General features: G+C 37.0%; 1 protein-coding gene across 4 annotated transcripts in view; it reads left to right on the plus strand.

Moving 5' to 3' along the window:
* The window catches only part of SWAP70 (switching B cell complex subunit SWAP70), a 79174-nt gene that overhangs the window by 24033 nt on the left and 37117 nt on the right, over positions 1–18024 (plus strand). For 3 of the 4 annotated variants that reach the window (XM_045484462.1, XM_045484464.1, XM_045484463.1), the window contains exons 2-3: positions 2191–2331; positions 17213–17386. In XM_045484462.1, coding sequence (XP_045340418.1) covers positions 2191–2331; positions 17213–17386 — 315 coding nt within the window. The remainder of the gene's footprint in view (positions 1–2190; positions 2332–17212; positions 17387–18024) is intronic. The other variant, XM_045484465.1, reaches the window with a different exon arrangement.

The following is an 18024-nucleotide window of genomic DNA, read 5'->3' on the forward strand; positions in this document are numbered from 1 at the left end:
ACTCTTACTTCTATAGTACATTACAGTTTTTAAACACTTTATATTCTTGGCACCTGGGTGGCTCAGTCGGTTAAGCCTCAACTTTGGCTCAGGTCATGATCTCACTCTTCGTGGGTTCGAGCCCTGCATCAGGCTGTGTGCTGACCGCTTAGAGCCTGGAGCCTGCTTCGGATCTGTGTGTGTGTGTGTGTCTCTCTCTCCCTGTCCTTCCCCTGCTCTCACTCTGTCGCTCAAAAATAAAGAAAAGTGTTTTTAAAAAAATGTATAGGGGCGCCTGGGTGGCTCAGTCGGTTAAGCATCCGACTTCGGCTCAGGTCATGATCTCGCGGTTCATGAGTTCAAGCGCCGCGTCAGGCTCTGTGCTGATGGCTCAGAGCCTGGAGCCTGTTTCAGATTCTGTGTCTCCCTCTCTCTCTGACCCTCCCCCGTTCATGCTCTGTCTCTCTCTGTCTCAAAAATAAATAAACGTTAAAAAAATTAAAAAAAAATGTATAAACACTTTATATTCTTGAAGTTGATCCTCACAGAACCTCTTTGGGAGGAGATAATTACTCCCTAGGTTTTACTAGGTAAATAGTGAAAGGAAATATCTATTTGGGTCTTTGCTGACTGTGGTGCAAGATTCTTCAGCAAAAGCTCTACCGTGTTCTTTTCATGTGCTCTACTATTGGCAAATAGAGGTTTTGCTTGAGAAACACAGCCTGCTTTGTAGGGGCTGATAAAAGTCTTCATTACTTCATTTATAACCATTTGTGAATTTACTTCCTTTACTTTACTTACTTCCTTAAAACCAGCAGAGCATGTAGAAAAGGATCTCCACATAAATGAAGCTTTGAGAAACAAAACAAATATAGAGAGAAGATATGCAAATATTCTTTTTATAGGTTAAATTTTTTTCATCTTAAAAAATCCTAACTGAAATATGTGTATGTAGAAAAAAGTGACTTGCTTAATGGCATTGAAAGTCTTCAATGAGATGAATGTGGTTCTTCAAGTGATTAAATGCGTAGAGCTGAGAAAATACGGAATATTTTAACATCTGATTTAACATCTGATAAGATTCTCTGTTGAAGGAAGTATAGCCTTAGCTATGTATTTTGATTTGTTTAGAGTGCACAAATGAAATGTGAGGGATTTAAGTTTTATTTTGAAATTTTCATTTAATATGAAATGAGGTTAGTACTGAGATAGCCCAAACTGCTAATTCAACTACCTGATTGTTAAAGTATGCACTTAGGTTATGCCAAGACCAGTAATGCTTTATATATGGAATGCAAATTTTCTGCAAAAGATTTCAACCATTTTGGTGACTTCTGAGATATTTTGCTATTGATTTTTCTCCTCTTTCTAAACCAGGCCCTTGATTTCTTTTCGCTTTTTATATTCATGTTCTTTTATATTTATGCTGAATACAGCCTAGTATCGTAGAATTTTAGAGACATTTGGACACTTAGAGATTGCTAATTAATATTTGGTACATTTGTGTATTAACTTGGCCCTTTGTGTTGAACAAGTGAGAACACCGAAGCCCAGAGAAATGTGAGTGGCTCAGGTCAGTCACTTTGTCCAGAACCCCGTGCTGCAGCTGCCCAGCACCACGTTCTTTCTCTTACGGTTCTGACACTGCTCTACTTGGGGAGAAGTTTAATTTTGAAAACATCCTCTTGCTCTTAACCTCCTTTTTCTTTCTAATGTGGGCCAATTAATAAAAAACTATAAGGAATATTATAGTCACAGATAAAAATTTTTGTTTTAATTTGACTGGAGTTGAAACACGATGTACATTAGTTTCAGGTGTACAAAATAGTGATTCAGCTTCTTTGTATGTTAAGCTATGCTCACCACAAGTGTAGCCACCATCTGTCGCCATACAGTGCTATTACAATATCATTGACTGTATTCCCTATGCCGTGCCTTTTATTCCCATGTATAGTCACAGATCTTGCTTGGAGCCGGCTCTTTGTCGGTATGTAGCAGAGACTTGTTTGAAGTGAACCAACACTGGGGAGGGAATGAGGTAACAGCCAAGTGAGGAGCTGGCAGCCAAGAAGCACTCACCCGATACTTGCTGGCTTATTCTCCATTTTTCTCTCCCTAGGGCAGGACCAACACACACTGAGCCATTGTGTTCAGTGAAGCTGCCATGTGCTGGATAGTGGATGCCTTTAAACTACTTTCTTTCTCCCATAGGTCCTTTCTCATAACCTGTGCACGGTGCTGAAGGTTCCACATGACCCTGTTGCCCTTGAAGAGCACTTCAGGGATGACGATGAGGGGCCCGTCTCCAATCAGGGCTACATGCCGTATTTAAACAAGTTCATTTTGGAAAAGGTATGCTTCTAATGTCTTCCTGTTTGATTCTTCCTGTTTGATTTGCACATTTCAAGTGGGTCCTAGAGCCCCTTTTTGGTGAGTTCACTGAGGAGTTCAGGTTTGAGCCATCATGAGATAAATCAGAAAGGAAAGAAAGAATGTGAGACATTGCTTCCTATTTCTTCTTCTTCCCCTCTCTTCTAAAACTTGGTTTGATGTTTTCCAGCTTGGTTCATTGTTTTGAAATTAAGAGCTACCTGTATTTTCTATTAGTCTGTGTAACTGTCTTCTCTCAGAGTGCTGTTAACTTCTGGTTCCACATGTATTGGCAATGATTGTTAAAGAATGGGTATGTTAGGGTAAACTGTGAATACTAAAGGTGATGTTAATTATCTTTACTAAATAGCTATTGTACAGCCAAGTTTTCATCATAGACTTTTCAGGGTATCACTCAGATGCTTCTTGTGGGGTATATTATGAGTGAAGATCTACAAAAACCTATTATATATTTGGAAGCCAAATATAACCTTTTGGCATTTGCTGCCATGTTCAATTTTTCCCTTGGTTTGGGTAATTAAAAACTGACACAAAAAGGGGTGCCTGGGTGGCTCAGTCAATTAAATGTCTGACTCTTGATATTGGCTCAGGTTATGATGCCACGGTCGTGAGATTTAGACCCAATCGTGAGATCGAGACCTGATTGTGAGATCGAGACCCATGTCGGACTTGTGCTGAGTGGGCATGGAGCCTGCTTAAGATTCTCACTCTCTCCCTCTCCCTCTGCCCCTCTTTACCCTCTCTCTCTCAAAAAAGAAAATTGGCATAAGGTGTTGAATTAATGTACTTTGATTTCTTTTTAGAAGAAAATACTCTAAACTGTTGGCACCTTCAAGTAATTAAAAATATTAGTGATTAAAAAATTATGAAAGGTAGCATGTTCTTATTATTAAATAGGCAGTTAATACAAAAATATGTGAAATAAAAAGTGAATGTCCCTTTACTCTTTTTAGACTCATTCTCCAGGAGTAACCACTGTTAACAGTTTGGTGAATATCTTTTAAATATATACATGCAAACACACACCTATATAAGCGATAGTGTTTTGTTTCCATATGGCTAAGATGCTATACATATAGTTCTTCAAATTATTTTTTATAATTGAACAGTATATTAGTGTCATCTTTCCATATTGTATATATTTAGTTTAGATATGGAAGTAGTCATATATTCACATGAACAGTTGAGAAATTCCTGCTTTTGCCTATTTATAACATCGAGCCTGAAAAGTTTTGGATGTATTTTAAAAATGCCTTTTTTTAAATGTTTATTTATTTTGGAGACAGAGAGAGAGCGAGAGTGAGAGACAGCATGAGTGGAGGAGGGGCAGAGAGAGACACAGAATGTGAAGCAGACTCCAGGCTCTGAGCTGTTAGCATAGAGCCTGACATGGGGCTCTATCTCATGAACTGTTAAATCATGACCTGACCCAAAGTCGAATGCTTAGCTGACTGAGCCACCCAGGTGCCCTTAAAAATGCCTTTCAAAAAGTGACAATGATAATACGTTTAAACTAAAAATAAAGTATGTTTAGGGTGCCTGGCTGACTGAGAGGAATATGTGACTCTTGATCTTGGGGTCAGGGGTTAGAGCCCCACATTGGGTATAGAGATTACTTAAACAACAAACTTAAAAACATTTAAAAACTGTATTTTCCCATCACCTAAATATCACAACTATTTGCATATTTGTTTCTATGACTTCTTTGGATTGTTATTGCTGTATACATTTTTTATAGTTTAGTGTTTTTTCATAATAGTAAAGTGCAGTAATTAAAATTTATGGTAATAAGTTAAATTAGTAGTTTGGAAAATGCTAAAACGTTGGTGAGGATTCTTTTTAAAATCACATGTTTTTCAGAAATTTTATAGCAAAGGTTGTCAAGATTACAGTGTGTTCATTTATGTAGTGTTCATTGTACCTGTACCTGTTATTCCATATCAGCCTCACAATACAATTTTCTGCTCTTTGTGTGTTTGTTTTATGTGTATCTGTGTTACGTTTTTAAAGTACTTCTCCTGAAAAGATGGTAACATTGCTTTGATCATGCCTAGTAATTAGGAAAAAAAAGAGAGAAACCACATCATAATGAAATATAAGATTTAATCAAACTCACAAAAGCTACAAATTATGTGATTCCATTTATATCATGTGTCCAAAACAGGCAAACACGTGGAGATACAATGTAGATTAGTGTTGACAGATGCTGATGGGAGGTGGGAATGGAGAGTAACTATTAATGGGCTTGGGGTTTCTTTTTGGGATGATGAAAATGTTCCAGAGTTAGGTAGTGATAATGGTTGCAAACCTTTGTGAATATATTAAAAACTACCAAATTGTATACCTTAAAGTACAAATTTTATGGTATGTGAATTATATCTCAATAAAAAATCTTTTAATCAAATTGTACAGAAACTGATTAAAATTTCATAGTATGATGCTGTACTATTTTCTGGAGTTTTTTCCTGGCTACTGTTCTATTCATTGATCAGGTGGCTCATTTATGGTCTGTAGTTGTATTATAAGTAAATATGTCTTTTTAGGGGCGCCTGGGTGGCACAGTCGGTTAAACGTCCGACTTCAGCCAGGTCATGATCTCGCGGTCCGGGAGTTCGAGCCCCGCGTCAGGCTCTGGGCTGATGGCTCAGAGCCTGGAGCCTGTTTCCGATTCTGTGTCTCCCTCTCTCTCTGCCCCTCCCCCGTTCATGCTCTGTCTCTCTCTGTCCCAAAAATAAATAAATGTTGAAAAAAAATAAAAAAAAATATGTCTTTTTAAAAAATGTTTATTTTTGAGAGAGTGCAAGCAGGAGAGGGGGAGAGAGGAGGACAGAGAATCAGAAGTAGGCTTTGTGCTGACAGGCTGACAGCAGCAAGCCTGATGTGGGGCTCAAATTCACAAACTGCAAGATGGAGATCATGACCTGAACTCAATCAAGTTGGATGCTCAGCTGACTGAGCCACCCAGGTGCCCCAGTAAATATGTCTTAAATTCTGCAAATGTTTGATGACCTGCTGTGTGTTTTATGTCCGTTATTAAAATATAGAACAGGGGCGCCTGGGTGGCTAAGTCAGTTGAGTGTCCAACTCTTGATTTCAGCTCGGGTCATGATCTCTGCTTGTGTGTGCTCTCTAAAATGAAAAAATAAAGGGGCGCCTGGGTGGCGCAGTCGGTTAAGCGTCCGACTTCAGCCAGGTCACGATCTCGCGGTCCGTGAGTTCGAGCCCCGCGTCGGGCTCTGGGCTGATGGCTCAGAGCCTGGAGCCTGTTTCCGATTCTGTGTCTCCCTCTCTCTCTGCCCCTCCCCCGTTCATGCTCTGTCTCTCTCTGCCCCAAAAATAAATAAACGTTGAAAAAAAAAAAATTAAAAAAAAAAAAAATGAAAAAAACAAAATAAAAATAAATAGAACATTGGGACATTCTCAGAAATCTGAAAATTGCCTTTTCAGTGCTAGAATTTGTGTGGGGTGGGCGAATGGATAGAGAAACATGGTTTCATATCTTGAAGTGCTGTACTCTTAATACTGCATTTTTTTCTCGTTGGTGTAACTTTCTTTAAATATCTTGAATTTTAAGTTTTAAAATGTTTTTTGTTTTGGTATTTAGGTATTTTATTGACTTATTTTTGAGCTAGCAGGAGCAGGGGAGGGGCAGATGGGGAGGGAGAGTGAGAATCCTAATCTTGATCTCAGGACCATGAGATCATGACCTGAGCTGAAATTAAGAGTCAGATGCTTAACCAACTGAGCCACCCAGGCACCCATATTTAGGTTTTTTAAAGTTTTTTTAACTGGGGGAGAAAATATAGCAGTATTTTAAAAGTTCAAAATTAGCCACTAAATTTGGAGAAAAACTTATTCACAAAATGAGTGAGGATGTGATGAAACAGTAAGTTCTTGTTTATTATTGCTTAGCCACCTGGAGTGGAATTTTGGCAGACCTTCAGTCCAAGTAAAGCAGCCAGGGTTTCCATGGTGTGGGTTTAAATTGAGCAAAGATTATTGCCTTGTTTTGAAAGTTTGTTGAAAAAATGCCAATAGTAACTGGAGAGTGTTAACGTAAAATGTAGAGATGGTCATCAGTTATGCAAAGAAGATATAAAGTAATGATCAAACATTTGCAAGATGTGATATATATGTCTGTGTCATATACATATGTGTATGACACACACATGTATACTATCTCATTTGATCCTCATGTTAATCCTGCAATGCATAATTGGACTTATTTCCAATTAGCTCAGGAGGAAACAGAGCATAATGTTGCCTAACTGATAAGGGTTAGATAGATTTTTTTTAAAGTTTATTTATTTATTTTGAGAGAAAGAGAGTCTTAGCAAAAGTGGGGGAGGAACAGAGAGATGGAGAGACAGAATCCCCAGCAGGCTCCGCACCATTCTTGCAGATCCCAGTGGGGGGCTCGAACACATGAACTGTGAGATCATGACCTGACAGAGATCAAGAGTCAGATGCTTAACTGACTGAGCCACCCAGGAGCCCCAGGGGTTAGATAGATTTTAGACCTGAGCCATTTAATTTCTCTTAACTGAGCCACCCAGGCACCCCAATTTTATTTTATTTTTTTAAGTAATCTCTATACCCAACATGGGACTTGAACTCACAACTCTGAGATCAAGAGTTGCATGTTCTACCGACTGAGGCAGCCAGGTGCCCCCTTAAGTGTTTTTAAGATGATTCTTTTCTTGTGATTGATTAGTATCTGGTGTTCTTTAGTGTTCATTCTTCTCAGTTTTCCCCCAGGTTGTCTTAGAGGTTTTCTGCCTTTGCCTAGAATTATTCTGAAGGGGTTGGGACCAAGAGATAAATTATGTTGAAATTCACTTTCTAAAAAGTAATTTTTCCATTTGATTTCTGTATTTACTTCTTCAGAGATTATCATTCCTGTTCTTCACATTGATAGAATTGATTTTCAACTTTTCTGAGACATCAAATGATTAATATGCTTATGTTCTTGTATCAGATATTTTGGCTTCCCTGAGTGTTGGCTTTTTAATTTTTTTGCTTGTTTGTTAAATTCCTCCTTTAGTAAAGAATGGAATTCTATAAACATCTAGGAAGAGTGTTTTTGTGAACTTTCTCCTCTTTCTTTTTGCAAAGAGACATTATACCTGGATTATCTGACAGTGAATAATTGAAGAAAGCAGTATATTGTTACCTTTTTACTACTGATCCCCAATAGACTACATCAAAAGCTAGTCTGCTTTAGCATATTTATGTGGCAACCTAATTCTTACATGAGATTTAATAGCCTGTTAGGCTTTTGGGTTCAATCATTGTCAATTCTTTTCCCTGATTCCGCATATTAAAGGTTGATCTGCGCTATTATGATTTAAACCAGTAATCCTTTCGGAAGATACCAAGTCCTTATTGGGGAATCTGCTGCTTTTCTACCATAATCCTTTTCTTTTTTGGCCTTTGGCTTTTGGGAAACATACATACATATAAAAGAAAAAAAGAAACCTTTCAGTTCAATACAATGTCCCTTCTCTAGAGGTTAGTAGCCTCTGCATTGTTTTCCGAGGCTGACATCAGATGCTTGCTGTTCATGTCAATTACAGTTCTTCCATAAAATGAGGTTTCAGTTTTCTGTTACTTGAATGAATATACCTTCAGCAATCAAAATGTCTTCAAATGTGTGCCTAACAACTATCATTTAATAGGAAGTCGTATTGCTCTTAAAAACCCAAGACTATGTTTTTGACCAATTCTTCTTACTGTCCTTTAGCCATGTTATTCTTTCATTGTTGCTTGAAAGTTATATAGTATTATTTTGGCACAATGGCCAAGTTGGACTCTACATTTTCTTTTTTTTTTTTTTTTTTAAAATTTTTTTTTTTTTTTCAACGTTTATTTATTTTTGGGACAGAGAGAGACAGAGCATGAATGGGGGAGGGGCAGAGAGAGAGGGAGACACAGAATCGGAAAAAGGCTCCAGGCTCTGAGCCATCAGCCCAGAGCCCGACGCGGGGCTCGAACTCACACACCGTGAGATCGTGACCTGGCTGAAGTCGGACGCTCAACCGACTGCGCCACCCAGGCGCCCCAGGACTCTACATTTTCATCATATTAGTGAAGTTATACAGCACTAAAAACTTCTGAGTGAATAAAGAGGTTAAATGATAAAAACTATGGATGACTTTATGCCCTTGAGTACTGTGGCCAGCAATACAAGTCTAAGAGTGATATAATTTAAATAATTTTTTTTCAAATAACCAGTCTTATTGAGTATTTGCATGCCATGCAATTTAAGTATTTAAAGTGTGCAATTCAGTGGTTCTTGGCATAGTCACATTTTTTGTGCAGCCATCATCACAGCCAATTTTACAATATTTCCCCCATCTTCCTTCAAGAAAACTGTACCCACTAGCACTCACTCTCTCCTTCCCCACACTCCTAGGAAACCACTAATCTACTTTCTGTCTCTATGGATTTGCCTATTCTGGACTCCTATAATATGAGGCCTTTAGTGTCTGCCTTCTTTCATTTAGCATAATGTCTTCAAATTCATCTACATTGTAGCATGTGATGGCACTTCATTCCTTTTGATGGCTGAATATTTCATTATAATTATACTACCTTTTGTTTGCACGTTTATTCGGTTATGGATCTTTGTGTTGTTTTCACTTTTTGGTTATCGTAAATTTGCTGGGAGTGTTCATGTTCAGGTTTTTGTGTGGATATACATTTTCAATTCTCTTTAAAATGGATGATGATTGTATTTAACCCATGAGTATACTACCTAGGAGTGGAATTCTTGGGTCATATGGCAACTCTATGTTTATTTTATTTATTTATTTTAAGTAAGCTTAATGCCCCTTGTGGGGCTTGAACTCATAACCCTGAGATCAAGAGTTGCATGCTCCATCAACTGAGTCAGCCAGGCCCTCTGGCAACTCTATGTTTATCGTTTTGGGGATCTGTAAAACTGTTTTCCAAAGCAGACGCACATTTTACTTTCCTACCAGCAATGTATGAGGGTTCCAATTTCTTCATATCCTCACAGTGCTTGTTATTTTCTATCATTTTGATTTTAGCCATCCTAGTAAGTATGAAGTATGGTATCTTACTGTGTTTTGATTTGAATCTTCCTGATGATTAACGTGAAATATTATAATAAAAGCAGTTTCTTTAATTGTAAAGGAAACACAGGTTATTGTTAGAAATTAAGAAAAAAGAGGAATTTATTAAGAAAACATATATCACCCATAACCTTACCATCTAAAGGCAGTCACTATTATCATTTTGATCTGTTTGCTTTAAGTCTGTTTTTTTTAGCTGTCTTTGTATATATTGTTTTTCAAATTTAGATCATATCGAAGACATAAATATTGCCTTTTCCATGCCATTAAATTTTTTTAAAACCTAAATATAAAGATAAAGTGGTAACATTTATTTAGAGTTTACTATGTATCAGAAACTATGCTAAATATTTTAAACAAATGTTCTAATTAATTCTTTATATTAACTCCATGGGTTAAGTACCATCATTAATACCATTTTAAAGAAGAGACTGGACTTTGGGTTAAAATGCTTGTCTAAGGTTACCCAGCTACTAAGTGACTGTATAATCGTTTTGTACCATGACTTTATAACGATTCCCTTTTTGGTGGGCTTATATTTTATTTTTACTTTTTTCCACTTTTATAAATAATAGTGACTATCCTACGTAAATCTTTATCTGACTCTGATTCCCTTTTTGGGGTAGATTATTTGAAGTAGAATTATTGATTGAAGAGTATGAATGCTTTCTGAGAAAACATATTCTCCAACCAATGTCTAAAGCATCAAATTGGCCAATTTCCCTGTCTTCTGAGAACTGACTCTGTGCCATAGGAACTTTAGTCTTTAGCTGGTTTGGATGAAAATTCTAGTTTAGAGAACACGTGATTTTAGTTTTGTAAATACTTTCAGAACTTTGAGTCAGAATTGAGATCTATAAATAGTATTGCTATCTTGTATGGATTTTAGTGAAAAGAAATATATGTGTTGAAAATAAGAACAACTCTACATATTTCTTTCTAAGATATTATCTTCCATTTGGACACCCTGAAACCATTGGCAGCCATTATTAGTTTTCCAAAAGATGTGAGACAATTTATTATGTATGATATAAACTGGGATTTTGGAGCACAGTTTGCAATCTTAGATGGGGTAGAGTATGGAATCATAGATTCCTAGATCTTTTGTAGGTAGAACAGACCTTGTGATGTTTTCAATTTATAGATCTATTTTAATTTAGCAAGCACTTGATATTGAACCTATACCCTTCAATAGTTTGCTGTTGTTTTTAGGTAAAGTGCAACATCCTTATCATGGTGTACAGGGCCATGTTTGATTTGGCCTCTGCCAACCTCTCTGCCCTCCTTTTCTTCCTCTCCCCTTATTGTCCCCTTCTCTGCAGTTGTGTTGGCCTTCTCTCTGTTCCTCATATTACCAAGACTGTTCCTGCCACAGAGCCTTCAGACATGTTGCCTCCTCTTCTGTAAGGCTTCCTCTACCCAAAACATGCATCTAACTCCTGTTCATCTTTTAGGTCTCAGCTTGATCCTCACTTCCTCAGGTAGGGTTCTCCAGGTTGCACCCTGCCCTTCCCAGAGCTAACCTGCTGCTCTGTAATGTGTTTTCCCATTGTAGCATTTAGCACATTTTCATCATATAGATGGTTGTTTTGTTGCTCTATTTTTTGATACCTGATATGCCTCTTAGAGTGTAACTTCTGGGGTAGCAAGGACTGGTTCACCATTGTACAACTCTGTTGATTGTTGTCATTGTATGCAGAAGTTTTTAAGTTTGATGTAGTTGATTCTCTATTTTTGCTTTGTCGCCTGTGGCTTTTAATGTCCTATCTAAGAGAACATTGTGTATTCCAATGTCATGAAGCTCTTCTCCTAGTTTTCTTCTAGTTTTATAGTTTTAGGTCTTACATTTAGATTTTTACTCCCTTTTGCATTAATTTTTATATATGGTGTAAGGTAAGGGTCCATTTTCTTCTGCGTATGGGTATTCAGTTTTCCTAGCACCATTTGTTGAAGAGACTATCTTTTCCTCAATGTGTAGTCTTGGCATCCTTGTTAAGGATCATTTGACCACATATATAAGGGTTTATTTTTGGGCTCTCTGTTTTGTTGGTCTATATGTTTCTCTTTATGCTAAGTACCATACATACTGTTTCGATTACTGTAGCTTTGTAATATGTTTTGAAATTAGGAAGTATAAAGCCTCCAGTTTTGTTCTTCTTAAGATTATTTTGGCTATTCATGGTCCTTTGAGATTCCATATGAATTTCAGGATGATGTTTTCTGTTCCTGCAAAAAAAAAAAAAAAAAAAAAAAAAAAAAAAGCCACAGGGATTTTGATGGGGATTGAACCGATGTACAGAACTGAATCTGTACATTGCTTTGGGTAGTATGGACGTTTTAACAATATTAAGTCTTCCAGCCCATCAACACTGGAGGTCTTTCCATTTATTTATATCATTTTTAATTTTTTTCAGTAACATTTTGTAGTTTGCAATGTACAAGTCTTTTGCCTTCTTGGTTAAGTTTATTCCTAAGTATTTAATTCTTTTTGATGCTCTACTAAATGGGATTTAAAAATTTTCTTTTTTAGATTGTTTATTGTTAGTGTATTGAAACACAACTGATTTTTTAGTATCCTGCAACTTTGCCAACTGATTTCTGAGTGTTCTGCAACTTTGCCAAATTTATTAGTTCTAAAAGGTTTTCTTTGTGGAATCTTTAGAGCTTTCTACATAAAAGAAAGAGCATGTTATTGGCAGATAATTTTACTTTTTCCGTTCTAATTTGGATGCTTTATATTTCTTTTTTCCTTTTTTTGTCTAATTGCTCTGGCTAAGACTTCCAGTATTGTGTTGAATAGAAGTGGTGAGAGTGGGCATCCTTGCCTTGTTCTGATCTTAGAGGAAAAACTGGTTTTCACTGTTGAGTATGATGTTAGCTGTGAGCTTTTCATACATGATCTCATTTTGTATTTTTTAAAAAAGATGTAAATGCCATCATTTAGTATGCTTTTACCATTGAGCATGATTAAACTAAAGAATAGTGCCATTATATTTTAGAGAAGGAATAAGCCAACAGACAACTTATTAAAATTAAGTAATATACAGTGAATTTGATTTAAAAAAAAAAGCCACTACTTATTTCCTGGGAAAATTTATGGAAAATTTGTTTGGTTTCTAATGCCATTGCAATCTGATTTTTACCCAAACTTCTTGGCTCTCTTGAAGGTAACTAGTAACCCCTAAATTGGAAAACCAGTGGTCTGTCCTTAACTCCTTTTTAATCTCTGTAGCATGGCACTATTGATCAAACTTCCTTAACTGTTTCCTCACTCAATTTTCATATCTTTGTGGTTCTCCTGCCACTTTGTTCTTTCGGTCATCATAATTCCTCTTCCTCCTCTAGTTTTGTAATGTCTGTATCCCCTGATGTTCTGTTTTTTGATCCCATCTCTTTTCTTGATTTATGTTTTCTGTCAGTGATCTCACTTGACCATCATGGCTTCAGTCATCATCAGCAGACAGTTGACTGACAAGTCTGCCTCTCCTCATTCGCTACAGTTCCACTTCTTTGTCTTTGGACACCTCCATCTGAATGTCTTACTAGACAGGTTGAAGATGCTCATAATTGAAAACTTTATCTTTTCTTCTGTCTTGCTTTTGTCTCCTTCATCCTGTATCTGTTTCCCAGACTTGGTTGGTGTGATGTTTCTGCCATACCTTTGCTCATGCCATTTCTTTTCCTGTCTTTTGTGTTACTTATCCTCATACTCTTCAATATACTTCAAGATCCACTTCAAATACCATCTTTTCTGCAAAGTACTAATCTGAGCAGTGGATGACCTACTCATTCTCTGCTCTAAAACCTTTCAATTGGGAGTTTCTTATGGACTATTTCTTAAAATTATGAAGCTGTTTGTGATTTGGTCTATGTTTGCTTTTCTAGCCATAAATCTAGGCACTCCCCCTCAGGAATCCTATAATTCATCACATAATCCACATAGAATCACTTCTTGTTCCTTAGGTAAGCCTATATGCTTTTGTGTACATGTCATTTCCCCTTAGTGTTTTTTAGGGGTGCAGGTGGATAGAGTTGATGGTGGTGGCCTGTGAAACTAGTCCTATAGAGGTGTCTTACATTATATAGATGTCCTCCATCTGTTGAGTTCTATAAGCAGTTTAGCATAGTGGAAAGAGACAGCATTTGAACCTTGATTTAAATGCTAGTTTTGATATTTACCAGCTACATGAACTTGGTATTCAATTTTTCTGAACTTCTGTTTCCTAATATTTATAAGCCATGTGAACTTGGTAAAAGTACTCAATATTTCTGCACCTCTATTTCCTGATCTGTAAAATAGGGGCAATATTTAGCCTTACAGGGCTAATATCAAGTTTAAGTAAGCAACTGCATATAAAATGCCAAGCATATGCTAAGTCCTCATAAATGGTGTTAAAAAAGAAAAAGGAAAAAAAAAAGATGCTGCAGCAGCAACTACTGCTTTCCCTTCAAGAGATCAATTGTGTATGATTGTGGTGTGAGAAATGGTGTCAGACTGAGACAGGGTACTGCAGGCAGAGCACAAAGGATATCGTCCTACTCCTGGGGAACTGGTGTGCCAACCACACGTCCTAGTCAGGGATCAAGAGAAATTTCTCCGTGTAGTCAGCTAGTGACTTATGGTACACATAACGCTTTGTTTCTATCTCTCCAAACAGAAATGCTTTGCACATATTGTCCTGCCAGCCACTCTGCCTTCTTTAGTACATGTTACTTATTGTCCCAGAATATGGCTTTTAAAATGCAGGCTGTATATGGTGCTCCTATCCACTCTTTCAGTACAGATAAATCCTAACTCCTTAATATGGATTGTAAGGCTCTTTATGATCTGGCCTTCACTTCTCTCTCTCGCCTCATCTTTAGCTGTGCTCCATGCAGGGGTCACTTATCATTTTTTGTCTGCCCAGTATCTGAACTCTTATGTTTAGGAAATTGCACAGTGCCTTGGTGGGGGAAGGACCTGACTCACATCTCAGATATTGAAAAGTTCAGACACTCATGAGTGACACAGAGGATCAAAGACTGGGTCAGTGGCAGCAGTGATGGCCTCTTGTTACATTGGCAGTGGTGTCTGTACTATACTCTTACCATGCATAGTTTCAGCTGTGATTTGGACTGACTAGCCTACATCGGTAATGACTTAGTTTCAGAGCCTAGATTTTCCATCCCTTGTGTTGGATCTTTGAGGTTACCCATTGTTTTTTCGATGAATTCTTTTTATGTTTAAAGGAACCCAGGGTGTTTTCTGTTATTTGCACTTACAAAATAGCCTTGAATCATACCACTCTTTAGCACCAAGTGCTCCATTCACATTAAACTTCTACAATACTTCTGAACTGACCATGGTTGTCTCCACCTCTGGGCTTTCTCACATTGTTCTACCTAGAACTCTCCTTACCCCATTCTTGAACTGTTTACATTTTGTTTTCCCCCAGTTTTATTGAGAAATAATTAACTTGCATCACAGAATAACTTTAAGCCTCACAGGATGGTTTGATTTACATATATTGTGAAATAATTACCATAATAGGTTCAGCTAAAATCCATCATTTCATACACATACAATAAAAAGAAAAGAAGGAAGAAAAAAATAAAGGGGAAACATTTTCTCCTTATGGTGAGAACTCTTAGGATGTATTATATCCTTAACAACTTTTCTATGTCATACAGCAGTGTTAGCTATAGTCATTATGTTGTATATTACCTCCCTTGTACTTGTTTATTTTATAACTGGAAGTTTGTATCTTTAGACCACCTTATTCCAGTTCTCCCTCCCCCCACCACCTGCTTCTGGTAACCACAAGTCTGATCTCTTTTTCTATGAGTTTTTTTTTTTTTTTTTTTTAGATTCCACATACAAGTGAGATCATACAATATTTGTCTTTCTCTGACTTATTTCGCTTAGCATAGTGCCTTCAAGTTCCATCCGTGTTGTTGCAAATTGTAGGATTTCCTTATTTTTTATGGCTAAATAATATTCCATTATATATATATATATATATATATATATATATATATATATATATGTGTGTGTGTGTGTGTATGTGTGTGTGTGTGTGTATTACAATTTCTTTATCCATTCATCTATCAATGGATACTTAGGTTGTTTCCATGTCTGGGGTATTTTTTTTTTTTAATTTTTTAATTTTTTTAACACTTTATTTATTTATTTATTTTAAAAATTTTTTTTTTTCAACGTTTATTTTTGGGACAGAGAGAGACAGAGCATGAACGGGGGAGGGGCAGAGAGAGAGGGAGACACAGAATCGGAAACAGGCTCCAGGCTCTGAGCCATCAGCCCAGAGCCCGACGCGGGGCTCGAACTCACGGACCGTGAGATCATGACCTGAGCCGAAGTCAGACGCTTAACCGACTGAGCCACCCAGGCGCCCCATGTCTGGGCTATTGAGAATAATGTTGCTGTGAACATGGGAGTACAGATATTTACTTGAGTTAGTGTTTTTGTTACCGTTGGATTATTATTATGTATATTATAATATATATATTATTATATTTCCAGAAGTGGAATTGCTGGATTGTATGGCAGTCCTATTTTTAATTTTTTGAGGATCCTGCTTATGGTTTTCCATAGTGACTATAAACTGACTTTTAATGATCCTTTGAATTCCACTCTGTTGTCATGTTACTTTTTCTGCAAATCTTCCCCTAGTTCTTAAGATGGGTTAGTTCCTCAGTGTTCCCACAGAACCCTCTGCTTATTTCTATTATAGTACTTATCACACTGTATTGTAATTGTCTTGGCATTCCTTGGAGACATGGGCTACTACTACATTAAGTATCTTTGCATTGTCTCTGGCAGATCATAATTACTATCTAAATTTTATCTTTGAATGAGTGAAAAACTATCGAATTACACATGGTGTTATATTAGAATTTGTCTATTTGCATATCTGTTTTCCCTAATAAACTGTGAATATTTTGTGAGCAGAGACCAAGTTCTTCTTCATCTTTATATCCTTAATTTGTAACATAGTACTTGGCTTATAGTAGATCCTGAGGGAGTGTTGATTGCATGATTGAATAACTGAAGGGCAGGCTGTCTTTTTAGAATTTCAGTTTAAGTTTTTTCCAAAAAAAAATATCTTCTTTGACTATATGGGTAAAGATGAGATATCAGTATGTGGCTCATACTGAGTAATTGACACTCTCCACTCCTCTGTACCAGGGTTGATAGTTTTATTTAGAAGATAGTGTGTACGTGTGAAAAAATAGCTATTCAACAAGCTAGTATTTTATGTGCCAAGTGAGTGATATGGGCAGATAGATATTGCTTTAGTGTCAGGCTAACTATAACGTTCTTAATTGGGCCTTTGAAAGTGTGGTACACAAGCAAATGAAATTAGAAAATGTCGGGGCGCCTGGGTGGCTCAGTCGGTTAAGCGGCTGACTTCGGCTCAGGTCATGATCTCGCAGTCCGTGAGTTCTAGCCCCGCATCGGGCTCTGTGCTGACAGCTCAGAGCCTGGAGCCTGCTTCAGATAGATTCTGTGTCTCCCTCTCTCTGACCCTCCCCTGTTCATGCTGTGTCTCTCCCTGTCTCAAAAATAAATAAACGTTAAAAAAAAAAAATAGAAAATGTCTATTCATTAATTGGATTATTAGTTAATTGGATTGATTAGAATGGAAGCCTGTATCTGTTTTACTTGGCTTATATTTTGCTTATTTTGGAATTTTTCCTCCTTCATTGGATATTTTCCATTGAAATTTTAACTCATTCTTTTTTAGGTCCAAGACAACTTTGACAAGATTGAGTTCAATAGGATGTGTTGGACCCTCTGTGTCAAAAAAAACCTCACCAAGAGCCCCTTGCTCATTACAGAAGAAGATGCATTTAAAGTATGGGTTATTTTCAACTTTTTATCTGAGGACAAGTATCCATTAATTATTGTGCCAGAAGAGGTAAGGTGTGGCTCTGGGAAGTTCTTACATGGCCATCATAGCATTTAATAGATCTAGCCTGGAAGTATTGTTTTAATTCAAATTGTGTAGATACAGAGGGAGATCTTGGACTAGTGTTTTTGGACCAGAGGCAAAACAGCTTGAATCCAAGAAAGTCCCAGACTTAGTGATTTGGGGTCATGTAATAACCCCTGGAGATTTGTAGATAGGGTGGGACTTTTCCTCTCCAAATTGCTATAGTTGTGGATGAATCCATCCTCATATCCAAAGAATTTTTATTCAGTACAAGTCACAACATAATTTTTTGTTTCCTTCCATTTTGGCAAAACTAGTATGGCATTTTAGGAAAGCAGGGCAAAATTGGCTGAGTGATGTTATCTGGGAAACACATAGGATCCACAATGTTGTTCTCAAGGCTGTTTTTATGTGAGGAAATACTGTTCTTGTTTCAAAGTCCAGGATGGTGACTTTTTATTGTTCTTTCCAAAGTAAATGAAAAAGAATATTTTGCTTGTTCTGTTCTGACTTATTTTCCCTAGCTTCCAAAGGAAAAAAAAAATACAGGAGTAAGGTTTCTGTGCTATCTTACTGCCTTAAAAAATTATATATGTAATACATGCTTATTACAGTAATAAATA

This window comes from Leopardus geoffroyi, chromosome D1 (genome assembly GCF_018350155.1).
Source record: "Leopardus geoffroyi isolate Oge1 chromosome D1, O.geoffroyi_Oge1_pat1.0, whole genome shotgun sequence".
Lineage (NCBI taxonomy): Eukaryota > Metazoa > Chordata > Mammalia > Carnivora > Felidae > Leopardus > Leopardus geoffroyi.